This window comes from Pteropus alecto, unplaced genomic scaffold, assembly GCF_000325575.1.
Source record: "Pteropus alecto unplaced genomic scaffold, ASM32557v1 scaffold24, whole genome shotgun sequence".
In the NCBI taxonomy this organism is placed as follows: domain Eukaryota; kingdom Metazoa; phylum Chordata; class Mammalia; order Chiroptera; family Pteropodidae; genus Pteropus; species Pteropus alecto.
In genome coordinates this window covers 18,833,724-18,856,925 of record NW_006439192.1, presented here as the reverse complement: position 1 = coordinate 18,856,925, position 23,202 = coordinate 18,833,724, and the positions used below count along the sequence as shown (strand labels likewise).

Genomic DNA, 23,202 nt, shown 5'->3' with positions numbered 1-23,202 from the left:
AGCTTTTTCAATAAAGGGAGAAGGGAGAGTCACCCATATCTTCGATACTGTCCTACCCATCAAAATGTATACAGCAGTCCCAATTCTTATAAAAAAGCAAACAGACCAGAGGCCCAAAATCTAATCAAATGAATCTGCATATGTGTATATGTTGTTTTATAATTCTAACAAGTTCAGACCCATTTAAACTTTGTTTGAAATAATTTTAGTCAGAAGGTTGTTTCCAATAATTTTAAGAGTATAATTGATGATGATAGCAAATAACTATATATACCACACATTTAAACTGGTCTCAAAAAAGAAAATAATGCTGAGACACACTTTCTCTACAGCACAACTTTCCTCTGACTTATTAAAATGTCATCTTTGTTTTGAAAGGCAAAGTACAATTTTTAAAAAATCTGCTGCTTAGCATGACACTGACAGCCTGTTTTCCTAAGAGGAAAAGTCTGAGAATTTAGAACACTTATCTTTTCATAAAAGAAAAATGCTTAACTCATAAGTGTGACAATTCTAAGTATTTTGCATTGAAATCATCAGTGAACCTCAGAAATAGAAAAGTTTCTCCCACTCAATACATTACACAAGTTTTATAAACATTCTATCACTTCAACACTTTAAACGAAATTAATCAAATACATCAAAATGTTCTGAAAGCACACAATGAGTGAGGGGGCCACCAGTAACTGTTAATTCCTCCCAGATCAGACAGAGTATGAAGATAGATATTCAGCAAATATCTTGAGAAAATATAAAGATGAAGAAAGGGTCTAATAATGTCTTCTGTCCTCTCTAATGAACTGCCTCATACACCCCTGTGCTCACATCCATATTTCGGAGGTCTTGGATCCAGAACACTTGCTTTTTACATCAGTCATTTTGACACTGCACTCCTATTTAAATGTTCCATTATTCCTAGACTACAGAGGTTAAGGCCAGAAGCCACATCCTGTTTCTTGTTTCCATGACAGTACTAATTTGAAATCTGAGGAGGATGGGATCACTGAGCATTAAGGCGGGGCTCTCAACCTCATCACTGTCAATGTTTGGACCAGGTAACTTCGTTGTGCAGGGCTGCTCCTGCACTGTATGGTGTATAGCAGTAACCCTGGCTTCTACTTACTAAATGCCAGTATAGGACACCCTCTGTAGTGGCAATCATAAATGTCTCCAGGTATTCCCAAATGTGCCCTGGAGGGCAAAATCACCCAAGAATTACTAGGTTGAGATATAGGATAGAGGACAATGACTTTCTAGAGGCTGCATGAGAACTAAGCCTTAAAAGCTGAGTTAAGAGAGCGCCTAATAAGGGGTGGCTGGTGTGAAAGCACACTGACAAGAAACAACATTGTGAACAGGGAACTACTGAAGCACAAAGGACAAGGAGGAATTGTAAAGGCCCAGGGAAGTAATCAGAGGCCAGTTGGAAAGCTGGGATGAGGGCAGTAGAACAGGCAGTCTGCACATGCTACAAGCTATCTAGATATTGCCCCTCTCCTCTCTGTGTTCCCTGTGGGTTATAAGCTCACATTTAAAAACTAATTCATTATCCTTTTCCTCTGTATTCTGGGCAGTCATCTCAATTTGACTATCGATTTGATTTTCTATAATATAGATTTGACTCTGTATTGCTTCCAGTGTGGAGATTTATTTTGCCAACTGCATTTAAGTTTTCTTGTACTTTATCTTTTCATTTGACTGTTGCCTTTTCGTGTTCTTTTCTTCTGAATTTACACTTCTCTTTCCATGTCATTTACATATCAATGAGAATATCATATAACTTCCCCATAGATCACTTTCAGAAGTTTGCTTCTGAGAGATAGGAACAAATACAAAAGAAGCAATAATCAAAGATAAACTAAACTGTTCTTGAGTTTAAGGACACTTGTACAGAATGAAAGAGAAAAGCATTTTATAGTTAAAATCAATGAAAATACTCATATCTAAATAGATAGCAGCCAGAAATATACTATAAAACATCTCTTCTGCAACACTAAATGCTAGAAAAAAATGGATAATGGTCACATAATTTGTGAGATGTTGTAACCCCAAGTAATATGCCCAGTTTATACACAAGCTTTATGAAGATATTTAAGATATGGTGGGGCTCAGACCCTTCTTAAAGATTAAATATATACATCAACATATTGAAAATGAAGCAAAACACAGGCCAGAAATGGAAATACTGTCATATAAAAGAACAAATAAGTCATAAAAGGACATACGGTAGTTACTGAGAAGTACATTAAAAAAATGTAAATTATTTTTTAAAATGAAATTAACCTAGATGTACATATGCTGTCAATGAGGTAATGACACAGTTCGGTATGTGTTGTATGATTCCAATTCTTTTTATATAAAAAGACATTTTTAGGAAGGAAACAAAGTTGTTGATAGTGGTTACCTCAAGGAATTGGAGAAAGTTAAAAAGTTGACAAAGGAGACGTTTATTTTTCTTTTATAACCTCTGTACCATTTGAATTTTTTCCCACGAACGTGTTTTTTTTTAATAAATGGATCTAAATTACCAATTTCTTAATACTTAATAATCTAAAGAAAAGAATTTTAGAGATCTTTACCTTATAATGTAACCCACGAGGTGGTCAGTGTGGGGCAATACGAACAAAGACTTTCCTGAGAGTTCACATGCATTACATAAAGCTGCAGCCCTTTCAGAAGCAATGACATCTTCTCCTGTTGACAAGCCCCATAAAGATAGAGAAAATAATTAATGTATTTTTCTAAATGAACGTTTCCCCAAATCTGAACAATATCATTAAGAATAAAAACCCAAACCACTTTCACCACGCCAGTAGGACTCCTGGAGTCCTTGAGAGCTCTGTGGGGTTCTTTAAAGTTACATAGTACGTATCTGTTAGAAAAACACTGTGGAATTTTCTACAGAGCCAAGATAGACAGACCAAGTAATGCCAACAGATATGCCACATCTATTTCAAAAACCATAACTAAAAATGGAAGCGGTAACTCATGAAAGTGGTTTCTGAAACTATTTAGGATGCTTCAAGTCTCAACAAAGAAATAAAAAATATTTTGGCCTTTCAATGTCTGAGAAGATAGAAGAAATAAGCATTTGAAACTAACATATTTTCTTATAGGAAACGAGAAATCCTACAGGATTTTTCTTGGCCTTATTGAAAATTAATAAAAACATATTACATAAGGGATATAATTTCAAATAGATCTTGGATAAGTAAATAAACTTTAAAAAAATGACTGTTTTGTCAATTGATATATGCTTACATGGGGAGATAAGTGAAAATGGGGGAGTAGGACTTAAGATTCGCATTCTTTAATATTTTTAATTCTTTATAATAAGCATGCATTCATGCATTTTTAGTACTTTTTAAAGTTAGCACACCATCTTTCCCACAACTGACTGCATAAAAGGTTTCAATATTAAAAATTATACCTCCTGATAATAAAAATTGGAGGTCTAAAGCAATTAATTAGTTATTAACTTTTTGATACCTGGGGGCAAAGGGGTTTTCTTCTGAATCAGAACCACTGCAACTTTTGTGTTTCTCCCTTGTAAACTTTGCCTGCATTGGAAAAATAATAAAATTAAATAATTGATTTTTTTAAATGTATTCAAGACTATACAAAATACAAGCTTGGTAATTCAAAGAAAGATAAATCTCAACTAAAATAAAACACAAGATTAGAGGAAATCTTTTCCTGCATACAAAGAAACATACATGCCACAATGATATAAATTTTAAAAGTATGATCTCACATCAAGCTTTTAATCCTTACAAAAATCTGTTTTAAAAGCAAGAGTTTAGTATATATTTTTATGTAAAAGTTATAATACAATTTATTTCTTTACAGTAATATATTACAGAGTAGTCATCTAAAATAATTATTTTTAAACTGAAATGGTGATAATGCAAAAGTGTTATATGAAACTAAAGAACAAATTACTGTATATTCAAAAAACATATTATTAATGCAAGAAAAAGCATTTGGAAAATCAGACCAATTGGTCTTCTAATTTCTTCATACTGTTTATAATTATATTAAGTTAATATTATTGCTACTTGTTAGAACTGAAGAAGTTTCACTGGAGGGCAGCAATCCCCAAAGTGACAAGTGAAGTCTAAATAGCACTCAATTGCCTTCAATAAACGTCAGTGAACGACAGACATGTACAACCTAACTTGGTCAACCTGATAAACAGAGAAGAGCAAACCTGACTATTTCCACTCTGGTAGCGCATTCTGACTGCTTTTCCTTCCACTGAGGCTCATCCCAGTCCAGTTCATAGAACACAACCACCAAGGCTGGCACCAGATTCAGGTGTTTATTCATCCAGCCAGTCTTTAAGATCCCTTTTGGAATGTACCATTCATATGAAGTTCTCTGCAGATATTGGCAAAAGTTAAAAAGAGTTACTCGATAATAGCAGCAGCAAAAACCACCTGTTCTTGAATGCAGGCATTTTATGTGCACGTATCTCATTCATTATATAAATGAGCCATTTTTAAGATGAGGAAATACTGGCTTACAGAGATCAAATAAAAGCTAGCAAGTACTAGAGATAGAATCTCAACCCTAGAGTGGCAACAATTTCTATTTAAAGAATGACCAAAGCCAAGTATTTCTAATGATGTCAAGGCTCTCAAATAGCCTGGAAGCAAACAGTCCTTTTCCAGATAAATTCTACTTATATTCCTTACCATTCTCTGTTCTTGTAAATAAACTGTTATCTAAACCCAAACATGGTTTCAGTTGTTTCAAGACATATTGCCAAGATGGCATTTCACCTTACTTGTGGATAAAGGATAATTCTTAAAACAGAAGCATAACAGCAGTCACTCGGGGTCAGCACTAAGTGCCAGGTCATGGGGAGGGAATGTGGTTAATGTATTAGCACTGGAGAATTCTGATGAAATTTCAAATTACTTCCAAAGCACCTGCACTGACTCAGACTACAACAGCTCGTGTTGGTCTAATGTCTACTTCAGATGACGAATAACAAGAACAGTAAGGAAAGAATTGAGAAAAGGAAAAAGAAAAGCGCCCAAACCAGAAAACTGAAGAGAAAAGAAGGTGAGTTATACTGGGCCACCAGCCTTCCCTGACACGAATATCACATTAAAAAAAAAATGTGCAAGGGCCAGGGATTCTATTATTCGCACAGTTTCAGAGAGAGCTCTCAGTTTCTATGGCTGGGTATAGGAAACTATCTCCAGTGTGTGCTTCTCAAACACATAAGCAAAAGAATTATCTGGTAACCAAATCCATAGGTCCTATTCTCCCAGAGTTTAACTGAGGAAGCCTGGCATTTACATTTTTAATAAATACCCCAGGTGATGATCATATACTTAGTCCAGAGGCCCATCTGTCAGAAACACTACAGCAAAAATGAAAGGAGGGGGGTTATTTTGATCAATGTACCTTGTTAATTGACTTCTGGACCAAACTTATAAAATTATAACAAATCAATAAACATATATAACTTTCTTTAAAAAGTAAATTGACATAGCAAGCACTATTATGTATTAGCTGCTATTATTAATACTACTATAATTATAAATCTTTTCTAGGTAAATCAGAGTCTCTACTATGAATCTCACCCTAAAAGTCAGTTTTGAACTTAATATCTTTCCTCATTCCACACTGAATAAATTGTTTTAGTTTATCCAGAATTCCCCAAGGACAGAGAATAAGTCCTATTTAAATTCCTAACACCAGCCTACTACACAGTTCCAGGTACTACAGAACTATAGAATCTAACACAAAGCAAGTGCTCAAAAAATGTGTGTGAAATTGAACCGAAGTATAAAGACCATGGATTCTATAATGATATTGATAATGATGAATGGGGAACTGAGACCTTCCCTTTACAGAGGCCTTTATGGAAACTTGGGTTTTTTTTAAACAAATGAAAAAAGGAAAACCTATGCTCATAGGCTAAAAGGCCTACTAATTATTATTCCTCTGGGGTTGAAAAAAATAATATTATTAAACATACCTACAATGTATTAAACATACCTACAATGTATTAAATATATGAAAAATCCCTAGGTTTTCTTTATGCATCACTGTAACCATCACCTTGATAAACTCAGGGGTCTTCCTGTACAAATAATTGGAACAAAAAAGATATAAATACACATAGAGAGAAAGGAAAGCCCCCATGCAATCATAATGTCATTACCTTGGGTCTACATTTGGGATACTCGTGGTCGCCTGGGAGCACCTTGAAGGAAATTGGTACCCGATCAGCCCTCCGATTGGCACAGAATGCATCCCAGACAGCTCGATGGACAGCATTATAAATTACATCCAGGCCAGTAAGAGTAACAAAAGCCATAGGCCGACAACATAATTCCACAGGGAAGTCCCACTGTGTGGGGCTCATGTTCAAAGAGTTAAGAAAAATCTGAAATACAAATATGAACATATTCATAACTAATTTAAAAAGCCCATCTCCATATCTAATATACAAATCTCCACCATTAAAAAAATTACAAAATGGCAAAAGACTTTGAAGTGTCTGCAAATTGTCGAATACGAGAAATCAAAAAGGAAAAACCTTAATTCTTAAATTGACATATTAAAATTTAATTACAATTGGTATTGTATTTTTTTAAATCTTTCATATTACAAAGATCAACTTTAAGACAAATCAGTATTTTCAGGAATGTCTCAAAATGCACACATCTGTGATGAGCAGACCAGGAAAGTAGGAAAGTGATCAAATTAAAATAGGTTCCATGCCCTACTTCAGCTATAAAAAAAAAAAAAAAAAAAATTTTGATTTAGATATACGACAAAGTACAATACTCTAATTTCTCTGTAATTGCTAACATTTAATTTCTGAATTCCTGGAATATTTAAAAAATAATGTGCTAATTATATAAAGAGTCGGCCCTCCATATGTGTGAGTTTCACATCCTAATTCAACCAATTACAAATGAAAATATTTGAAAATAATTCCAAAAGTTCTAAAAAGCAAAACTTGAATTTGCCATGTACCAAGCGCTATGCTGAATCCACACAAATGAAGTGATGTGTAGGCATATCCTTTTGTAGCCTACACGCATTTTCTAGCAGTCACACTACATAGAAAGAGGTAGAGTTCATTTTAATAATATTCTACTTAATAATAATTCTAATTAATAAACCCCAAATATTGTAATTTCAACGTTAATATAAAAGTTATTAACAAGATATTTTACTTTTTGTGTACTAAATTTTCAAACTCTGGTGTGTATTGTACACTCGCAGCACATCTCAAATCAGTCTAGCCTATTTCAAATGCTCTATAGCCACATATGGCTACTGGCTACCATACTGGACACTGCAGCTCTAAATTATTTTAATTGTCCCCCAAAATTACCTTATAAAAATTGTATGAGAAATTCTTGCCACACTCTACCTTAAAAGCTTTGGCACTTGAAATGGTCATGTTTATTCTGAGGCAAAGGAATAGGAATTGCAAAAGACAGGTACAAAGATTGTGTAGATCTCCATGACAGCCTATAGGAGAAACTTCTCCTGAAAGAAACTAATGAACCAACTAATCAAATTATGACATGGAAGCAGGTGCAGAAGTAAATGAACACTGTGGATGGGAGATTATGTAGTGCAAGGGAAGTAATCTGGAAGCTGGCATGTAACATAATAAGGAAGACTCTTGGAAAGGATAATATACTGAAAAGAAAGGTGACCTCATCGAAGTGGAAGATCAATTATGTGGTCGCTATTTTTTGATTAACGGAGACTAAGGTGTAGGGCACAAGGCAAGTAAAGATTCAAAGAAGTTCAACTACAAAACAATCGTAATAGGAACAACAGTTTTGGGGAAAAGTTGATGTTGAGGATGTGAAGCAACAATCGATTTAAGAAAAGGTACCCTCCCAGGGTCGCAGAATTCTGTCCTGGTAGGTCCAATGAGGAAAGGCGGATAAACAATGCTGCATCCCAAAAAGCAGACTCTACCTCTCCTTTCTTCACCCTCTCTCCCTTAAACCTGGAAGCCCTAGAAAAATAGGTGCGTCTTTTGTTTAGGAGCTAAAAGAGAAATGCCAGGACTGCACCCGTTGACGCTGTAGGAAAACGCAGGCCCCCCCAAAATCAGCATTATTAAGAGCTAGATTTCTCCCTTGGCGGTCTCGCCTGGCCCCACAGGTCTCCAAGCCCAGACTCACCCAAGCCGCACGCACCAGGCCCGCTGCAGCAGTGGCCGGCCGCTCCTAGTCAGGGGAGGGCGAGGGGAAGCAGTTGGAGTGGTCACAGTCGCCGGGGCCAGTCCCTGCCACCACCACCTCAGAACAGGTTCCAGCAAGCGAAACTTCCCAGTGCCCACCGGCGTAGGCACAGGAAGCACTTTCTGAGCCTGAGTGACAGTGCTCTGCACCAATCGCTGTCCCGGAACTCTACGCTGCTCCGCAAAACGTAAGGAAGACGCTCCGTTTCCTAAAGGAGCAGGAGCTGGGAGCGGAGAGATAAGTAGCCAATAGGAGACGCTAGAAGAAAGAGGAGGCGGAGCCTCTGCCGTAACAGCCGTGTTGTCTCTTCCCGCACGCACCCGCGCCCCGCCTGCTGCGGCCCCTATCTCCGCGCCTTCAGCCCCCAGCCTGCAGCTTTGTGCTGCCGTGGGGCCGGGGGTACGCGTGACTCTCGTCTACGCTGTGAAGGGTGTGTCTCCCGCAGCCAAAGGTGCAGAACGGGGACTCCCCGGCCTCAGAGCCACTGCTCCCGCTTTCTCTTAGTAGTCACGAACGCCATCCGCACGGGAAGCCCCCTGCGACTGGCGCGATGAGTGCCAACGAAGACCAGGAGGTGAGTCCCCAGGGCAGGAAGCTGCTTGCCCCGGGCAGGCGCGGTGCCCTAGCCCCCAGGGAGAGCGACTGGCCCTCCCGATGCACCGGTGAGACCCCGCACCCTGACGGGCAGCCCTGCACGTGCCTTAGCCCCTACAGAGGACAGAGCCTGGCTGGGATTCCCCAAATTGACCGGTTCCCTGCGAGCAGTGGCCAGGCATGGTTCCGCCTGTGCTTCCCCCTCCTCCTGCAGTTTTTAGTTTAGTAGACCCCTAGGTCGCCCCGGCTTTTTTTTGAGTGTCCTTGGCCCCGCGACCCGATGCACTTGGCTCTCCTTAAATCCCGTGTGTTTAGCGCTTGTGAACTGAGTTATGCTGATTAAAATGTGATTACTTTTCAATTTTGTAGTCTCTTGGTTTGTAGGGAGAGAGTTAAGTTAGTTAAATTTCTCGTGGAGGAAAATAATGGGACTAGCGTCCCCAGTTTCAGATCATATTGTTTGGTGGAATTATTTACCCATCCGACAGTGTCCAGTGAATACCAAGTCTATTTTGAGCATACATATACCAAAGTTGCAGGGGATGCTACGTGTCATCTCTAGGTGAACCTAATTTTTTTAATGTCTACCGATGAAGAGGAAAGTCTACAAAGGTAAAGCCATTGCCCCACGACTGCACAGTGATAGAATCAGGACTAGAATCTGAGTCTCCAAGATTAGTAGTAGTTCACTGTTCATTTAGAATACATTGCTTGAAAGTTAGCACTTTTACATCATAGATGTAATAGAATTTCTGTATTGGAGGTAACGTTTGAAGAACCCAAAGTCCCACAACTATTTGATATCTGGATCCCTTCTAAAATAGTCTTGCCAGGTGAGTTTCTAAGCCAAGACATGAACAGTTTTTACTGTGAAGCAGGGAGCATGTAGTGTATTGTTTCTCAAAGTTTGGCCCTTGGACGACTACCTTAGAACTATTTGGGTGGTTGCTCGAAAAACCGATGCCTGCACTCTACCTCAGATAAACTGTATCAGAATTCCTATGGTGGGGCCCAGGGATCTCCATTTTAACAAGAAAATTCCATTCTTTTACTACATGACTTTTTCAGATCTTTGAAGACAGGTTTCCTGCCCAATTTTTCAGACCTTCTCATACTAAATAGTTCCTTTTAGCTTTTTTCCATGTCCATTCTTTTTAGTTCTTCTGAATTCATGTCTGTGGACAAATTATAAGTTTATGTCCTGTTTTAAAATTGTGGCATCACAATTCTCTACAGTTAGATCTACTATCAACTAAAACCCTTTAGTGCTTTATGCAAAGCAGTTTGTTTTTCACCCTACTTACATGTTTAGGTATCTAAGGACAGTTTCCTCTACTTAGCCAGTAAAGTTTTCGTCTTGTTAGATTGTTTTTCAAGGCCTTTGAATTCTTGTTTTGCCATCAGTATGATTCACTATTCTATCAAATTGCCATCCACAAATTTGGCAAGCCTGCCTTCAACTTTTGTAAGTTTGTTTGTTCCAGTCCAGTCTGTTATTCTTGAATCCAGAAAAAAATATTCTATATTTTTTTTCTGTAAAAGTAGCAAAAGAAACCTGAGAAACCTTGCTGAAATCCAGGTAGACTGTTTATTATGCAATGTACCAATCGAATTATCCTCTCTAAGAAGGATTGTTTACATATACCTTGTAATTCATATTCTCGCTAGGTCTTAGAAACTACTTCTTTCTCTCCCAGGTCTTTAATAAACTATTCTAAAATTTTATCCACAAGAGTCAGATCCACCCATCTTTGTAGAATTCATGGCATGCATTTTTTTTGAAAACTAAAATATGTCCCCAAGCACAGTCTTTCTTGGCTTCTCTTATCAGGTATTCATCAGTAATCACAACAGCAATTGAGTCTCATTTGTAAGCTTACAATGTTCTAAGAAATATTTCCAGACAAGAATTACAAGTTACATTTTCTTTTGCAGTCCTTTTTCTCAGCTTGGATAGATCCTTGTCACACTTTTTCCATTATTTTTTTCAAAGGTCTTCTTATTGTCCTTAAGTGTTTTTTCAAGTTTTGTATCATTCTGTGGGGAGGATTACAAATATAAATAATATATATGATATGTTGGTATGTCCATGTGTATTGTGAACATCTAAGTCCATTTTAGTTAATGAAGTTTTAAGTAGTTGAATGGGCTTGAATCAGAAACTAATGACCTGTATTTCTAATCCATTCATATGACTAAACAACAGTCATTTGATTCATTTCTTTCAGATGGAACTGGAAGCATTACGTTCTATATATGAAGGAGATGAAAGTTTCCGGGAATTAAGTCCAGTTTCATTTCAATATAGGGTAAGACATGACGTGAGCAGGAGCACTTACTGCTTTGCTAGAAAAAACTAAAAGTTGCTAAAAATGCTGATTTCGTGTTCTTAATTTAGTGGTTTAAATTTATTATGTCTTTGAATTTTCCGAATCATTTAAATGAAAACACATCACCAAGACATCAGTTATTTTTAAGCTTTAAAAATAAAATTCAGAAACTTTTTAAAAACTAACATAAACTTGTTTTTATTGTACCAAAATTATAAAAATGTTAGAAATGAAAGAAACCTCATGAATTATAGGATTTTTATCTTTTAAAGGTAACTTCTCTCAGTCATAACTTCCCAAGCTCCCACATTTGCTGTTGATAAATATTAGGATTAAAATCTAGGTCTATATTCCAAGTCTAGTATTCTTTTCGCTACCCTATGATATAGTCAAGAAAAGTTGATTTTTCTTAATTCTGTATTATTACTATGTGTGAATATTTTTTACATGTTAAATGTTGATTTTTCTCTAAAATGGAAGTTGCTCATAACTTTTCATCATGAAACAGGACAAATATTTTATTTAGTAAATAAATAATGTAAATCATTTATCTAAAGATTATAAGTAATAGTGGTATAGGAAAGTTTTTTTTGTAAAGGATTCATGGTTATTAACATTTCAAATAAATTGTATGAGAAATAATCCTTATACATAATTATTATAGACTGTCACAGGAATAATTTATAGTTTCAGTTGCCTCCTTTAGATACTCTCCTCTCTGCTCAGCTTTCTCAGTTCCCTTTCAAGCTCAACAGTCCTCACACCATCTCCATGTATATAACAACAAAGAGACTTTTAGTGGCCAAAGTTAATAAAAGAGTTAATTCTAAGGCCCTTCTGTTTGAATCTCACTGCTTCCCCAGACGTCTCTAACCACTGCCACTCTCCCCTTAGCAAATGGGAGATTGAGCTTCCCCTGTACTTTCTTAAATGTCTGTGTTAGCAACAGCAGTTATTTATTGAGCCCAGTATGCAGAATATTGTAGGATGAGTGTGTCTATAGATGGACACTCTGATGTGACCCACAGGCTTTAAGGGGAAGGAAACATGAGGTTCAGAGATGGTATGTTAAGAATCAAAAGACCTGAAGTACAGTTCTGGCTGTGTCCCTGTCAGACCCCTCAGTTCCTGCGCTGACTAGTGTAGAAGACTCTGAAATTATTCTTCCCTTTCAGTTCTTCAGCTAGCTTCCTATCTATACTTTAGTCCTCCCACAGACTACTAGTTAGTTCTCTGAAACACATGATTAGATATCTCATTCCTTTGTTTATAAAGGTTTCTCCACAGTTTCTCTTGTCTATAGGATGAGTATTAAATTCCTTAGCTTGACACTCAAGACCCTTTTGTTTGATTCAAACTGCTTCTCCAAACTTCCCCAGCCATTGCCATCCATTAGACATAATGGCTTGTTAAACATTTCCTGCATGTTTTAATACTATCCCTTTAGACACATTGTTTGCTCTTCCCCTCACCTCTCATTCATCATCTGTCCTACTTACCCTTTAATACCTAACTCAGGCCTCTGCTGTGACATATTTGGGCCGTGTCTCCTGTCTCTCCCTTAAGTTCAAAGTAGAATTGACCATTCCCCAGTTCTTCATACTCCATTCTTTCACTTTTGAACTTTTAGTCATCCTGGAGTTTAGTGATTTATCTGAATGTTTGTCTCCCTTGAAGACAAGAATGGCCCTGTCTCTTTGTATCTTTGGTACTAAGTACAGTGTTGAGAATCATGGCTGTTCTACATGCACCATGAGTAAGGACTTAGTGGCTGCATAAAACAAGTAACTTTTATTACTTTTTAATTATCTCTGTATAAGTATATCAACAGATCCCTAAGTTTATTTCACATAATTTCTAAGCTCTACTTTATATTGGTATGAGTGTGATTGAGGATGAGGGAATGAAAATCAAAAATTAGTCATCAGAAAATAAAAGTGAATCAAGTAACAATTTGGGGTGAAAGTTTTTTTAATTTTATGTTCTAGTTTAAAAATAAATATTTTTAAAAAGCAGCACATATACTGAAAATGTTATAGAGGAGACTAGCATAACCCTATTCAAGGATCATATGCTGGTTCATGAATCATTACATAGTTTTATTAGAAAATTAACATTTCACAACCACCAGTGTGATGACTGTTTCACACAAGGATCATTCCTAGATGATAGAACTTTTGAGTGAAAAGTCATTGAGACATAAGATACACAGCTTTGTTCTATCATCCTGCAGATTACTTCTTAATTATTAAATAAAAATTATACCTTACATTGAAGAGATCTGGAGAATATAACCAAGTGATCAAACATGGTATCACCAGTGATATTCCACAATATCTTTTGTGCCTCCTTATATGTTGCTGAGTCTGAACAGAGGAAACAATTAGACAGTCCTGATCTGGGGACATTGTATAAGAAAACTGGCCTAGATTATTCTTGTCATAAAAGACATTTAAAAGGTGGGGAAGAGGGCTGGAGACTGTTCTGAATTAAAGAAGAATGAAGAGATTTGACAACCACATATAATCCATGTTCCTCAGTGGATTATGGATTTTTGGCTTGTGAAGGTGGTTTATTAAAGGATGCTTTAGATGTGACTAGGGAACTTTTAATATGGATTATGAATTAGATCATGTTTTTGTATCAATGTTGAATTACTTGGGAGTGATAATTGTTTTGTGGTTATAAGGAGAGTATCCTTATTATAATGGTACTTTACCCCTACATATTTGAGGACATTTCATAATGCCTGCAAATATAGTTTCAGATGGTTCAGCAAAAACCAGAGTCACCCACATTGGGGCGGGGGGTCAATTCTGTAGTGGAAAGGAAAAAAGAGAAAGTTGATGGGGTAAAAGGTATAGTAAATGAGATACATGTCAATAACTGTCATTGTTCTATTCCATTTACTCTGTAAGATTAAAGTCTTTCAAAATAAAAATTGGGGGAGAGCAAAAGAAACAGAAAAGACATTTTAAAATTATTCGGGTGAAGAGGGTCCAAAGGTACAAACTTCTAATTATAAATAAGTCATGGGGATTTAATGTACAGCATGGTGACTGTAGTTCATGATAATGTATTGCATATTTGAAAGTTGCTAAGAGAGTAGATCTTAATAGTTCTCATCACAGGAAAAAGAATTGTAACTGTGGTGAGAGATGTAAGTAGACTTATTGTGATCATTTTACAGTATACAAATATTGAATCATTATGTTATACATCTGAAAGTAATATAATGTTATATGTCAATTATACCTCAATTTTAAAAAGTAAATAAAAAGAACAAAAGTTATGCAAGAGTTGCTGTCCAGCCTAAGGTATTACTTTCCTCATCTCCTTGCCTTTTCCATATTTCTCTAAATTTGACATTTCATTTTCTACTGTCTTGGCATTGTGCTAATGAATGTTATATTACTTGTTCTTAATGCCTCTTATGATTTAGCAGTTGAGAATTTAAGACAAATATGAGATATTTCAAGTTTGCAGGTTATTATTTTTGTCCATTCTTTTCCTGTTCCCCACAGTTGATGTTTTATCTTTATCCTTAGAAAGCTTCAATGAAACAAAAACTGTATATATAAAAGACATAATCTTGGTACTGGAAAAAGCTATAGGGCTGTTCAGAGCGACAGGCCATGGACATCAACTAAAGCTGTTAAAACAGAATAGGAATGAGTTAAAAGTCAGACTGTGCTACCCTCACCCCCTGTTGTGTCTTAGCCTGTACCCCTGAACTTTTTCAAACAATTATATTTGCAGCCTGATGATGAGCATTGGAAAAAATTCATTATTTTAAAGATCATATTTAATATTCTGTCTTTGTATCACTTTTACAAGCCTAAGATTTCCCTTTTCTTCAGATAGGTGAAAATGGTGATCCCAAAGCCTTCTTAATAGAGATTTCCTGGACAGAAACATATCCCCAAACACCTCCAATTATATCTATGAACGCTTTTTTTAACAACACCATGTAAGTAGTATTTCCTTTTTATTGCTTTTTTTTTTTTAACACTCTTTTACTTTTCTCTTAGTGGTATATTTCTTGTGCATTGTAGATCCTCAGCTGTAAAGCAGAGCATATTAGCCAAGTTACAGGAAGCAGTGGAAGTTAATCTTGGCACTGCTATGACCTACACGTTGTTCGAATATGCCAAGGACAATAAAGAACAGTTCATGGAGAACCACCATCCTGTTAATTCTACGGTGAGTGTGTGGTGTGCTGGGTTCAGGGTACTTGTGGTCTGTGAGGAGATGATGATCAGGAGGCTGGAAGGAAAGGGGGTGAATCTCGAGGCCAGCTTCAAGGGCTCCTCAGGTATAATTCTGGGAATGGGTAAGGGAGTCATGGCAACCTACTACCTTCGTGCTGCCAGTAAGATTAAGAAATTCTTGGAAATCTAGCTGCCCATCACAGTCGATGTCCAGTTTCTTCATCATGCAGTAAAGGACGCCATTGTCCTTCTGGTTCTTTGTGAGGGCAACCAGTTCTGTATTGATAAAGGTTAGGAACTCAGTCTTGGAGAGATTGCACCATCTTTTCCAGCATACTTCTTGAAAACAGCAATCAGAGACTCGATGCACTGCTCGGTCTCCGTTGGGCTGGACATTTTTGCCATGTTGTAGTAGAGCGAGATGCAGAGGCTGTGAGCAGGGAGCAGCATGGCAAACCGCAAGCTGTAAGATTTTGACACCAAAGGCCATGTCTTCTACTCGAGTGGTTCTGGCTTCCACGTTTCCAGCAGAGCACAGAACACTGAGAGGCTGCTGGAGAAGCCGTGAGAGTGGTAGCTAAGCTTACGGCCTATGGGCCACACCACGTGGGTTTAAATCCTCACTATACCACTTACTGGATGATTTGGGGCAAGTTTCTTAATCTCACTATGCCCGGTTGCTTAATCTATAAAATGGCAGTTATAATAGTATCTACCTTATAAAATTGTAGTAAGAATCAAATGAGTAATATATGTACAGCATTCATAGCAATGCTTAAACCTAGTAAGCATTTTAAATTTTACCCATCATAAACTTTGACAACACAAACCCAAATTTTTAAAGATTTTATTCACTTCTTCAGAGAATCAGGATAAGTTACACAGGCACATGTGATTTTTCTAAAGACATATTTAAATTTCCAGATAATAGCAAATTAATTAAATTGTAAGATTACTTTGAAACCTTGGAGCTTCAGTGTAATGCTGTATCAGATTTCCTTTCTCATGGACCTGATTATAACCATTGCACTAATATTGTGTCCTTCAATATGAACTTTTAGAGTAGTGAAACCAGTAATACGCTAAGGTCACCTGAACTAATAAATGAATATAGCGATATAGGATTCTTTCACTTAAAAAATCTAAAAATTATCAACTAATTTCAAGATATAGCCGTATTTAGTGTAATTCAATAAGTGTTAAGGCATGAGTCTAAGAATTATTTTCTTTTTTCTAGACATCTATAAGCAATATTATCTCAGTTGAAACTCCCAATATAGCCCCATCAAGTAAGAAAAAAGACAAAAGAGAACAACTTTCAAAAGCCCAGAAACGTAAGCTGGCAGATAAAACAGGTTTGTCCTAACTTTTTTTCTTTTATAACATAAATATGTTGCTTTTTAGTGCAATATAGTGCTTAATAAGTATGTTTACATTTAGAAGATTAGTCTCTATATTCTTGGAACATTCGGATCAGAGATTGTCTTTTCACAATCTCTGTATATTGAAAATATTTCTGCTACTTCACCACAAGAGAAAACCATTTGAGAAGAAAGTAGATGAGCGGCAAAGTAACTATAAATGAGTTTTGACTTTGAGGAACACTGGAATAGTATACAAATATGTGTCATACTTGTTCCTTCTCTGACATGTTTCAGATTTTCCTATTTGTTTATTTCTATGGTAGATATGTGTAGTATTGAAAATTTTTTGAAATATAGCTTTCGTATGAAATGAAGTCTGGTATACCATCAGATCTTAGCACAAGAAATAATGTTTTTGTCGTTGGTCGTCTTATTTATACAACAACAATAAAATTTGAGAATAAAATTCTTGTGTGTCCTAAACTGAAGTCATGTGGTATCAACCTTCAGAAGTGTTATAAACTCTAGCTTATATCAACAATAATTTTTTATCTCTATTTAACCTGAAAATTTACAAATTGATATCACTCTATAAACCTTTTTCCCAGTCAAGGAAAATGAAGGCATTTCCATGTGTGCATATATGCATTATATACATATACACAGTGTGTGTTACTGGGTGTCAGGTTACAGACTGCCCTTTATTGAGAGGAACTGATCCTTTTACTTTGGTGAAGAGGTTTAAAATAATGCCCTTTCTTTTATAAAGTGTTGGTAGTTTTTTGGTTGTCTATGTTTTGTTTAATGTCTGTAGCAGAGTAAAAAGATAACACCCTGTGTTGGCCCTCAAAATAACATTTTTGAAATTGTAATGATTTGTGAAATAGAAAAATCTGGGAATCCATTATGCCTAATGTCAGAGCAGCATTAAAATACAGTATAAACAACTGAAGCAATAAATTGTTAGCCATTACAGTCTGTTTTCTAGAATTTTGGTTAATCTCTTTTTGGAATGTTTAGCATCTATGTTAGTTTGTTACCTGTTGCTTTCATACATAATGGCCTGTGATTATTCCCTACTATTAATATCTCCCTGCCTCCATCTCTTTAATGATGCCCACCTAGACATCATTATCCTCCTATATTTATGGTATAGAAGTTTGTGACTTGGAGCTTTCATTCTAAATAGAACTTTAATGGGACACTCATGGATGGCACTGTGGATAAGTTTTAGTTACCAAAATTAGTAATCTGCCCCTGTGCCCCTCATAACCAGTAATCAGTGGGATAGATTGGCATAAGGGGAAAAGAACTGTTAGCATCTAAAATTGAGCTCCAGTAATATTGCTTCTCTCCAATAATATTGCTGTAATGTAAAATTAATGTACTTGTTTTGAATATGGATTTTGAAAGTTTTATAAAATGAGACATATAGATACATCAAGCATAAAGGAAATCAAAGCATTTTAAATTGAAGAAAATGTATTTATTAAACAATTCTTTAAATTTGACTATTCTATTAAAAGAATGAAACCACTTTGTAAACTATAAATTCTTATATAAAGGTTGAGCCGTTTTCAAGCACTCCTAACAGATTAAAGTCCTGTTTAAAATGTCAGATTAAATGATGAATATTTTTTCTCAGAGCATAGCAGTTAATAAGTTGACCAGGCCTCCTCTTAGTCTTGAAGCCAAACATTTATTTATAAGGCCTCTTGTCTTGAGCCTAGCTTACTAGTGTGAAACACTAACTCATGAAATAGTAAACTAACACAGCTTCTTAATTAAATAAGCAGTGACATTGTATTAAGCAGTAAAATCTTTGTTCAATTGCATGAAACTAATAAGTTGATTAGTTTTCCTGGGATCACCCACTTACCTCCATATTTTTTTTAGAATATTAATTAAATTACTGATTGGTCTTAAAAATAAAGTTACCATTTTTATCCTCTAGATCACAAAGGAGAACTTCCTCGAGGATGGAACTGGGTTGATGTGGTGAAGGTATATAATATTTATAGTCTACTCTTCAAAAAATTGTTTTAACTATTACCATCAAATAGTGAAATTTATTTCTTCTATTTTCTCTCCCTCAACCTTTGGATTTCATTGGGATGTCTGTTTCCTTTTTTACATTCAGCATGTAAGTATTCTTAAAATATCTTTTACATTCTCTTCCCTGCACCCTCCTTTTTAGATTTTTTTTTAAATAATGGAAAATCTATAGAAGTAAGTTATAACTAAAACAAATATGACTGTTTATGTAAGTACATCCTAAGAATGAACATGTCTAAATATGACTCATAGTGATGATATGGAAACTGAAGAAACAAGTCAGAGAAAGAAATGCTTTGATTTCTTAGTAGAAATTTTAACAGTAAATTAATTCTCTTATAGAACTTCATGAAGTTTTGCATGCCAATTAGTACCACAACTGCTTTGAGAAGCAATTAATATGATCCAAGGATGGTTCAAGATTAGAATTTTAATGAGGACCTACAAATATGGATAATTTAAAGTTGGCTGTTTGGGCCATGAGATACTTTTCCTATAGCAACTGTTTAAATTAATCTTAGTGCTTCTAGAATCTAGTACGAAAATATTACGTGGGAATAGGGAGCCATGAGCTACAATTGGAATAAAGAAATAGTAATTCTCACCTTTCTAGGCAAGAGGCCAACCCTATGCAGGATATCTGTATGGGTGAAGGTTCTCTGGCATTTTCCCATTTCCTAGGGCCCCCTCCACTGATGCTTGATTGATACTTCTTGTTGTCTTAGGTATACCCATAGGTATCTCACCAGCTAAGTCTGTTCTCCCTTTAAAATGCTCCATGCTCCAGAATGAGCTGGTTCCTAAATCAGAATGAGAATTAACTTCTCAATGCAGCAGATCCCAGCTGTAAGAAGAAAAATAATCTGATTAACTTAAAAGTAATAATGCTTCTTCCCTAACGCCATAAGTTTTTTCTTTAAGAGTCCTCATTAATGTAAATTAGAATTCAGGCTATAAAAGAATCCAGTACTCTTGGGAGATGGGAGAAGATATTTTAAAGAGGGAGGTTACCACCTAGACATGGTTTGGACTCAGAATTCCATTGCCCTAAGTTAGTGGTTTCCATATGTGGCCTTTGGGCCTCTGGGAGGTCCTGGAAACCCTGTCAGAGGGTCTGCAAAGTCAGAACTATTTGCATCATAATATTAAAGCACTGTTTGCCTTTTTTACTCATTCTCTCATGTGTTTACAGTGGCTTCATGATACATGGTGATGCCATCACTAATATTCTTCTATTAGAGCACTAATAGAATGCGTGCTTTTGTATTCTTGTGTTTTCCAGAGTTGTCTAAGGTAGTATGTTGGTTTAGGATCTAAATGTGTACATTTTTATGTTAACTCAGTTCTTAGGACCTGTACTATGTTCTTGTAGCTGTCTTCTGTTACACCTGCCTTACTATAGAAACAAGATTAGTGAGAACTCAGTTGTCTGCTATTGAGCAAGATAATAAAGAGATTTGCAAAAATGTAAATTTGCATTGTTTTGTTTGTTTTACAAAATGCAGTGTTTCATTTTAAAAAGTTATTGAGTTAACCTCTTTATCATATATTGCTATTTTTACATGAATTAAATTCTGTTTGTAATTCAAATGCAGTAGGTACAACCTACATTTAAATAAAATAAAATAAAATAAAATAAACTCTTTGGTATCCTCGGTATTTAAGAGTGAGAAGACGTCCTGAGCCAAAATATCTGAGAACCGCTGCCCTTAGCAGTTTCTGCTTTTCAGCTTCTGGAATTAAGGATTTGGGTTCAATGGGGATTTCTTAGTCACTAGGTATTTATTCTGGTCAAAATTTCTTTTGTATTCTTTGGCGATTTTTTATCTATTTCCTCCCACCACCACCAAATTTGCCAACTCCTGCTGTACACTTTTATCAAAAAAAATTGCAATTTAAGATTTTTATCACATTTTCAAAGCTGTACTTTAACAATTGTCTAAGATAATAGATCTTAACTTTTTTTACAAGAAAAAATTTTAGAAATTAAAAAAAAATATTTGTAACATAGAAGACGAAAGTAGACACTATTATTCATTTTATAAATGGCAGCTTTTGTATATTCTTGGTTCCAGTTTGTTTTTTGGAATGCTTCAAAGAAATTTCCTTCTTTGTTCTGTTGAGGTTATATTTGCAAAGAATTCTGTTTGAAGTATAGTTATGTATGGTGAAAGCCGGAGAGCGATTTCAGTTACTTGAACCTTGTTGTCTGTTGTTCTAGTAACTATAAATGTTTACTTTTGATATTAAGTGGAAAAAATGAACTCAAATAATAGTGAGAGCTTAAACTTGTTGAACATTTGTTTTATCTTTTTTTATAGTTAAGCAAAACTGGCTCTAAAGATGATGAATAGCATTCGGAATTTGAGACAAGGGAAGAACGTCCTTTAAAAAGTAAACCGAGTTCCAAATCTTCCATTACTCTTTTTCTGGTATTGAGGTGGCTTTTTATAAAACAATTTTTTTGTATGTTTCTACATAAAAAATGTTTGAAGCTGAAAGTTCATGAAGAAATTTGGTTGTGTTATTTTCACAAACTTGCCTTAATAAAAGGTGAAAATGTTACTGTTTAGTATATTTTCTGAAGCCTCTTGAGCTTTGTCAATGGACAAATGTGGAGAATAATAAATAATCAATGTAATTTATATCATCTTATTCTAGTGGATGTGATTTCTTTTTTTAAAGAAATACAAAGCCCTTTTCAAACTCTTGTCCCAATGGAGCAGAATACTGAGTGAACAATTATTCCACAGCACGATCCATATTAATAGGCTTCTGATTTTAATAAAGTCTTCATCTCTTTTTCCTCTTAATTACTGAAGCATAAATTGCTTCAGAGAAATTTAAATACTGGTATTTGAACTTTATACATAATATTCTTTGTAGTTCCTTTTTTTTTCCAAGGGTGAACTATTTTTCTTTAATAAATGAATATCTATTTATACTTTCTTTTGGTTTGGGTTACGATGTTTCATCATGAAAGCTTTCAGTGGTATGTGTAATAGGAGAATATAAAAACAAATCTGCCAAATACATTAGAAAGCATCTGAATAGAAGTGCTGGTTCCTATTTAAAATATTTCTCTTTGCTGCATATACCAAGATGGGAATAAAAGATGCCTTAATATTTAATTTTTGTATTGTTGGAGACAGTGGTTATAATAAATTTCTATTTACCTGCTATTGTGTATTTTTTAGTTGTTTAGTAACTGAGGTCTTCTAAATGATTGAACATAAAGCCACATTTCAAGTTTTATTTCTTTTCAGGTAGTCAAATGTATTTCTCAATCCGAGCATCTTTGTAATAATAGACATAGAAGTATTTTAGATGTTGAACTGTGGTACATGCTTAATTTTTTTTTAAATCATTAATAGAGGAAGCTATTAGCGCAGTTTTACCAGGGAGTTATTGATGTTTTATGTGCGATTTACAGTGATTCTGTATATGCTCCCCAGCTTCAAAAATACTTAGAATTACTGCTGTGGTATCTAGAAGAGTAGATTGTTGGTTTCTCAGTTACACCTGTATAGCTTGGGTCAAGTTTTTAAAGAATAATCAACTTGTAAAGAAGTTTCCTTAGCAATAAGAGCAATTTGAGTTGTATTCATGGTTTTTACTGAGTTATTTTAACATTGGCTTCGGTTAGATCATTTAAAGTACAAAGTAAGTGTGATTATGATGAAGAAGTTTAATAAAAGCTGAGTCACATTTTATGTCTTGAATTAATACAATAGAGATAGGTTAAAATTCAGAGTCATTGGAATATGCCGACTTGTTTTGGGGTTCGTGTGTAGTTTTTGATGTGTTGATTTGCTTTTTTTTTTTTTAAAGAAACTGCTACATCTGCTAGTAGAAGAAAATACTTTGTTTTGTTCTGAAGATTCTAAAATCGTTCACGCTTATCATGGTTCATACAGAGAATAATGCTAGTAAAATGCCAATGAAGTATTTTTACTCTTTTTTAAATGAAATTTTGGGGGTGATGGTGGCAATGGTGCCTCTTACTACCTTATGTAAAACACTTGAAATTCTCTCATCAATATTGTCATCATCTGTGTAACACTCCCAAGTATATTTTCTCGAAATCTGTTTACTTAAAATTGTATGGAATGACATAATTAATAAGCAATAAAATCTCAATTACAGTGATTTTTCTACATGTTTTGTTTCAAATGACTTGAGAGAATTGTTGGTTTTATAAAACTGCATTGTTTTATGGTACAAAATGAGCCCTCCTACTAGAAACTATTCAAAATGTTGAATTAAAAAATATTTTTTAAACGAGCTGACAAGAAGGTAAGGAATATCCAAAGTCTAAAAAATAAAATGAAAGTTGGAACCTAGAAGTTAAGGACTGCTTTAGTTTTCAAGTTCAGGGGTCCAGAAAGCACAGCACACATACGCACACACA

The 23,202-nt window shown here is 35.3% G+C and overlaps 2 protein-coding genes across 4 annotated transcripts in view; one reads left to right on the top strand and one right to left on the bottom strand.

The window, feature by feature from the left end:
• Nucleotides 1-8,358, bottom strand: part of TRAPPC11 (trafficking protein particle complex 11) — a 42,097-nt gene extending 33,739 nt beyond the window's left edge. The window contains exons 1-5 of one of the 2 annotated variants that reach the window (XM_006916365.3): nt 8,178-8,358; nt 6,182-6,406; nt 4,211-4,380; nt 3,490-3,560; nt 2,580-2,694 (exon numbers count right to left, since the gene is read on the bottom strand). In XM_006916365.3, the coding sequence (XP_006916427.1) occupies nt 2,580-2,694; nt 3,490-3,560; nt 4,211-4,380; nt 6,182-6,385 (560 nt within the window). In that variant the 5' untranslated portion in view covers nt 6,386-6,406; nt 8,178-8,358. The remainder of the gene's footprint in view (nt 1-2,579; nt 2,695-3,489; nt 3,561-4,210; nt 4,381-6,181; nt 6,407-8,177) is intronic. The other variant, XM_006916366.3, reaches the window with a different exon arrangement.
• Nucleotides 8,359-8,510: 152 nt separating this feature from the next.
• Nucleotides 8,511-22,940, top strand: RWDD4 (RWD domain containing 4). 2 transcript variants are annotated; one of them, XM_006916364.3, is made up of 8 exons: nt 8,511-8,811; nt 11,060-11,140; nt 15,022-15,131; nt 15,217-15,364; nt 16,610-16,727; nt 18,691-18,740; nt 18,877-18,879; nt 21,113-22,940. In XM_006916364.3, the coding sequence occupies exons 1-8, from the start codon at nt 8,788-8,790 to the stop codon at nt 21,143-21,145; spliced, it is 567 nt and encodes a 188-aa protein (XP_006916426.1). In that variant the 5' UTR covers nt 8,511-8,787; the 3' UTR covers nt 21,146-22,940. The 2 variants fall into 2 exon arrangements, with proteins under 2 accessions (XP_006916426.1, XP_015448409.1); XM_015592923.2 differs by lacking the exon at nt 8,511-8,811 and having other exon boundaries at nt 15,026-15,131.
• The last annotated feature ends 262 nt before the right edge of the window (nt 22,941-23,202 follow it).

What these genes read in the sequence shown, in the direction of transcription:
- RWDD4 (XM_006916364.3), top strand. Translation starts at nt 8,788, where the DNA reads ATGAGTGCCAACGAAGACCAGGAG. An exon ending in GTGCCAACGAAGACCAGGAG is followed by an intron (nt 8,812 to 11,059) that starts GTGAGTCCCCAG and finishes CATTTCTTTCAG; the next exon opens with ATGGAACTGGAAGCATTACG. An exon ending in TAAGCTGGCAGATAAAACAG is followed by an intron (nt 16,728 to 18,690) that starts GTTTGTCCTAAC and finishes TTTATCCTCTAG; the next exon opens with ATCACAAAGGAGAACTTCCT.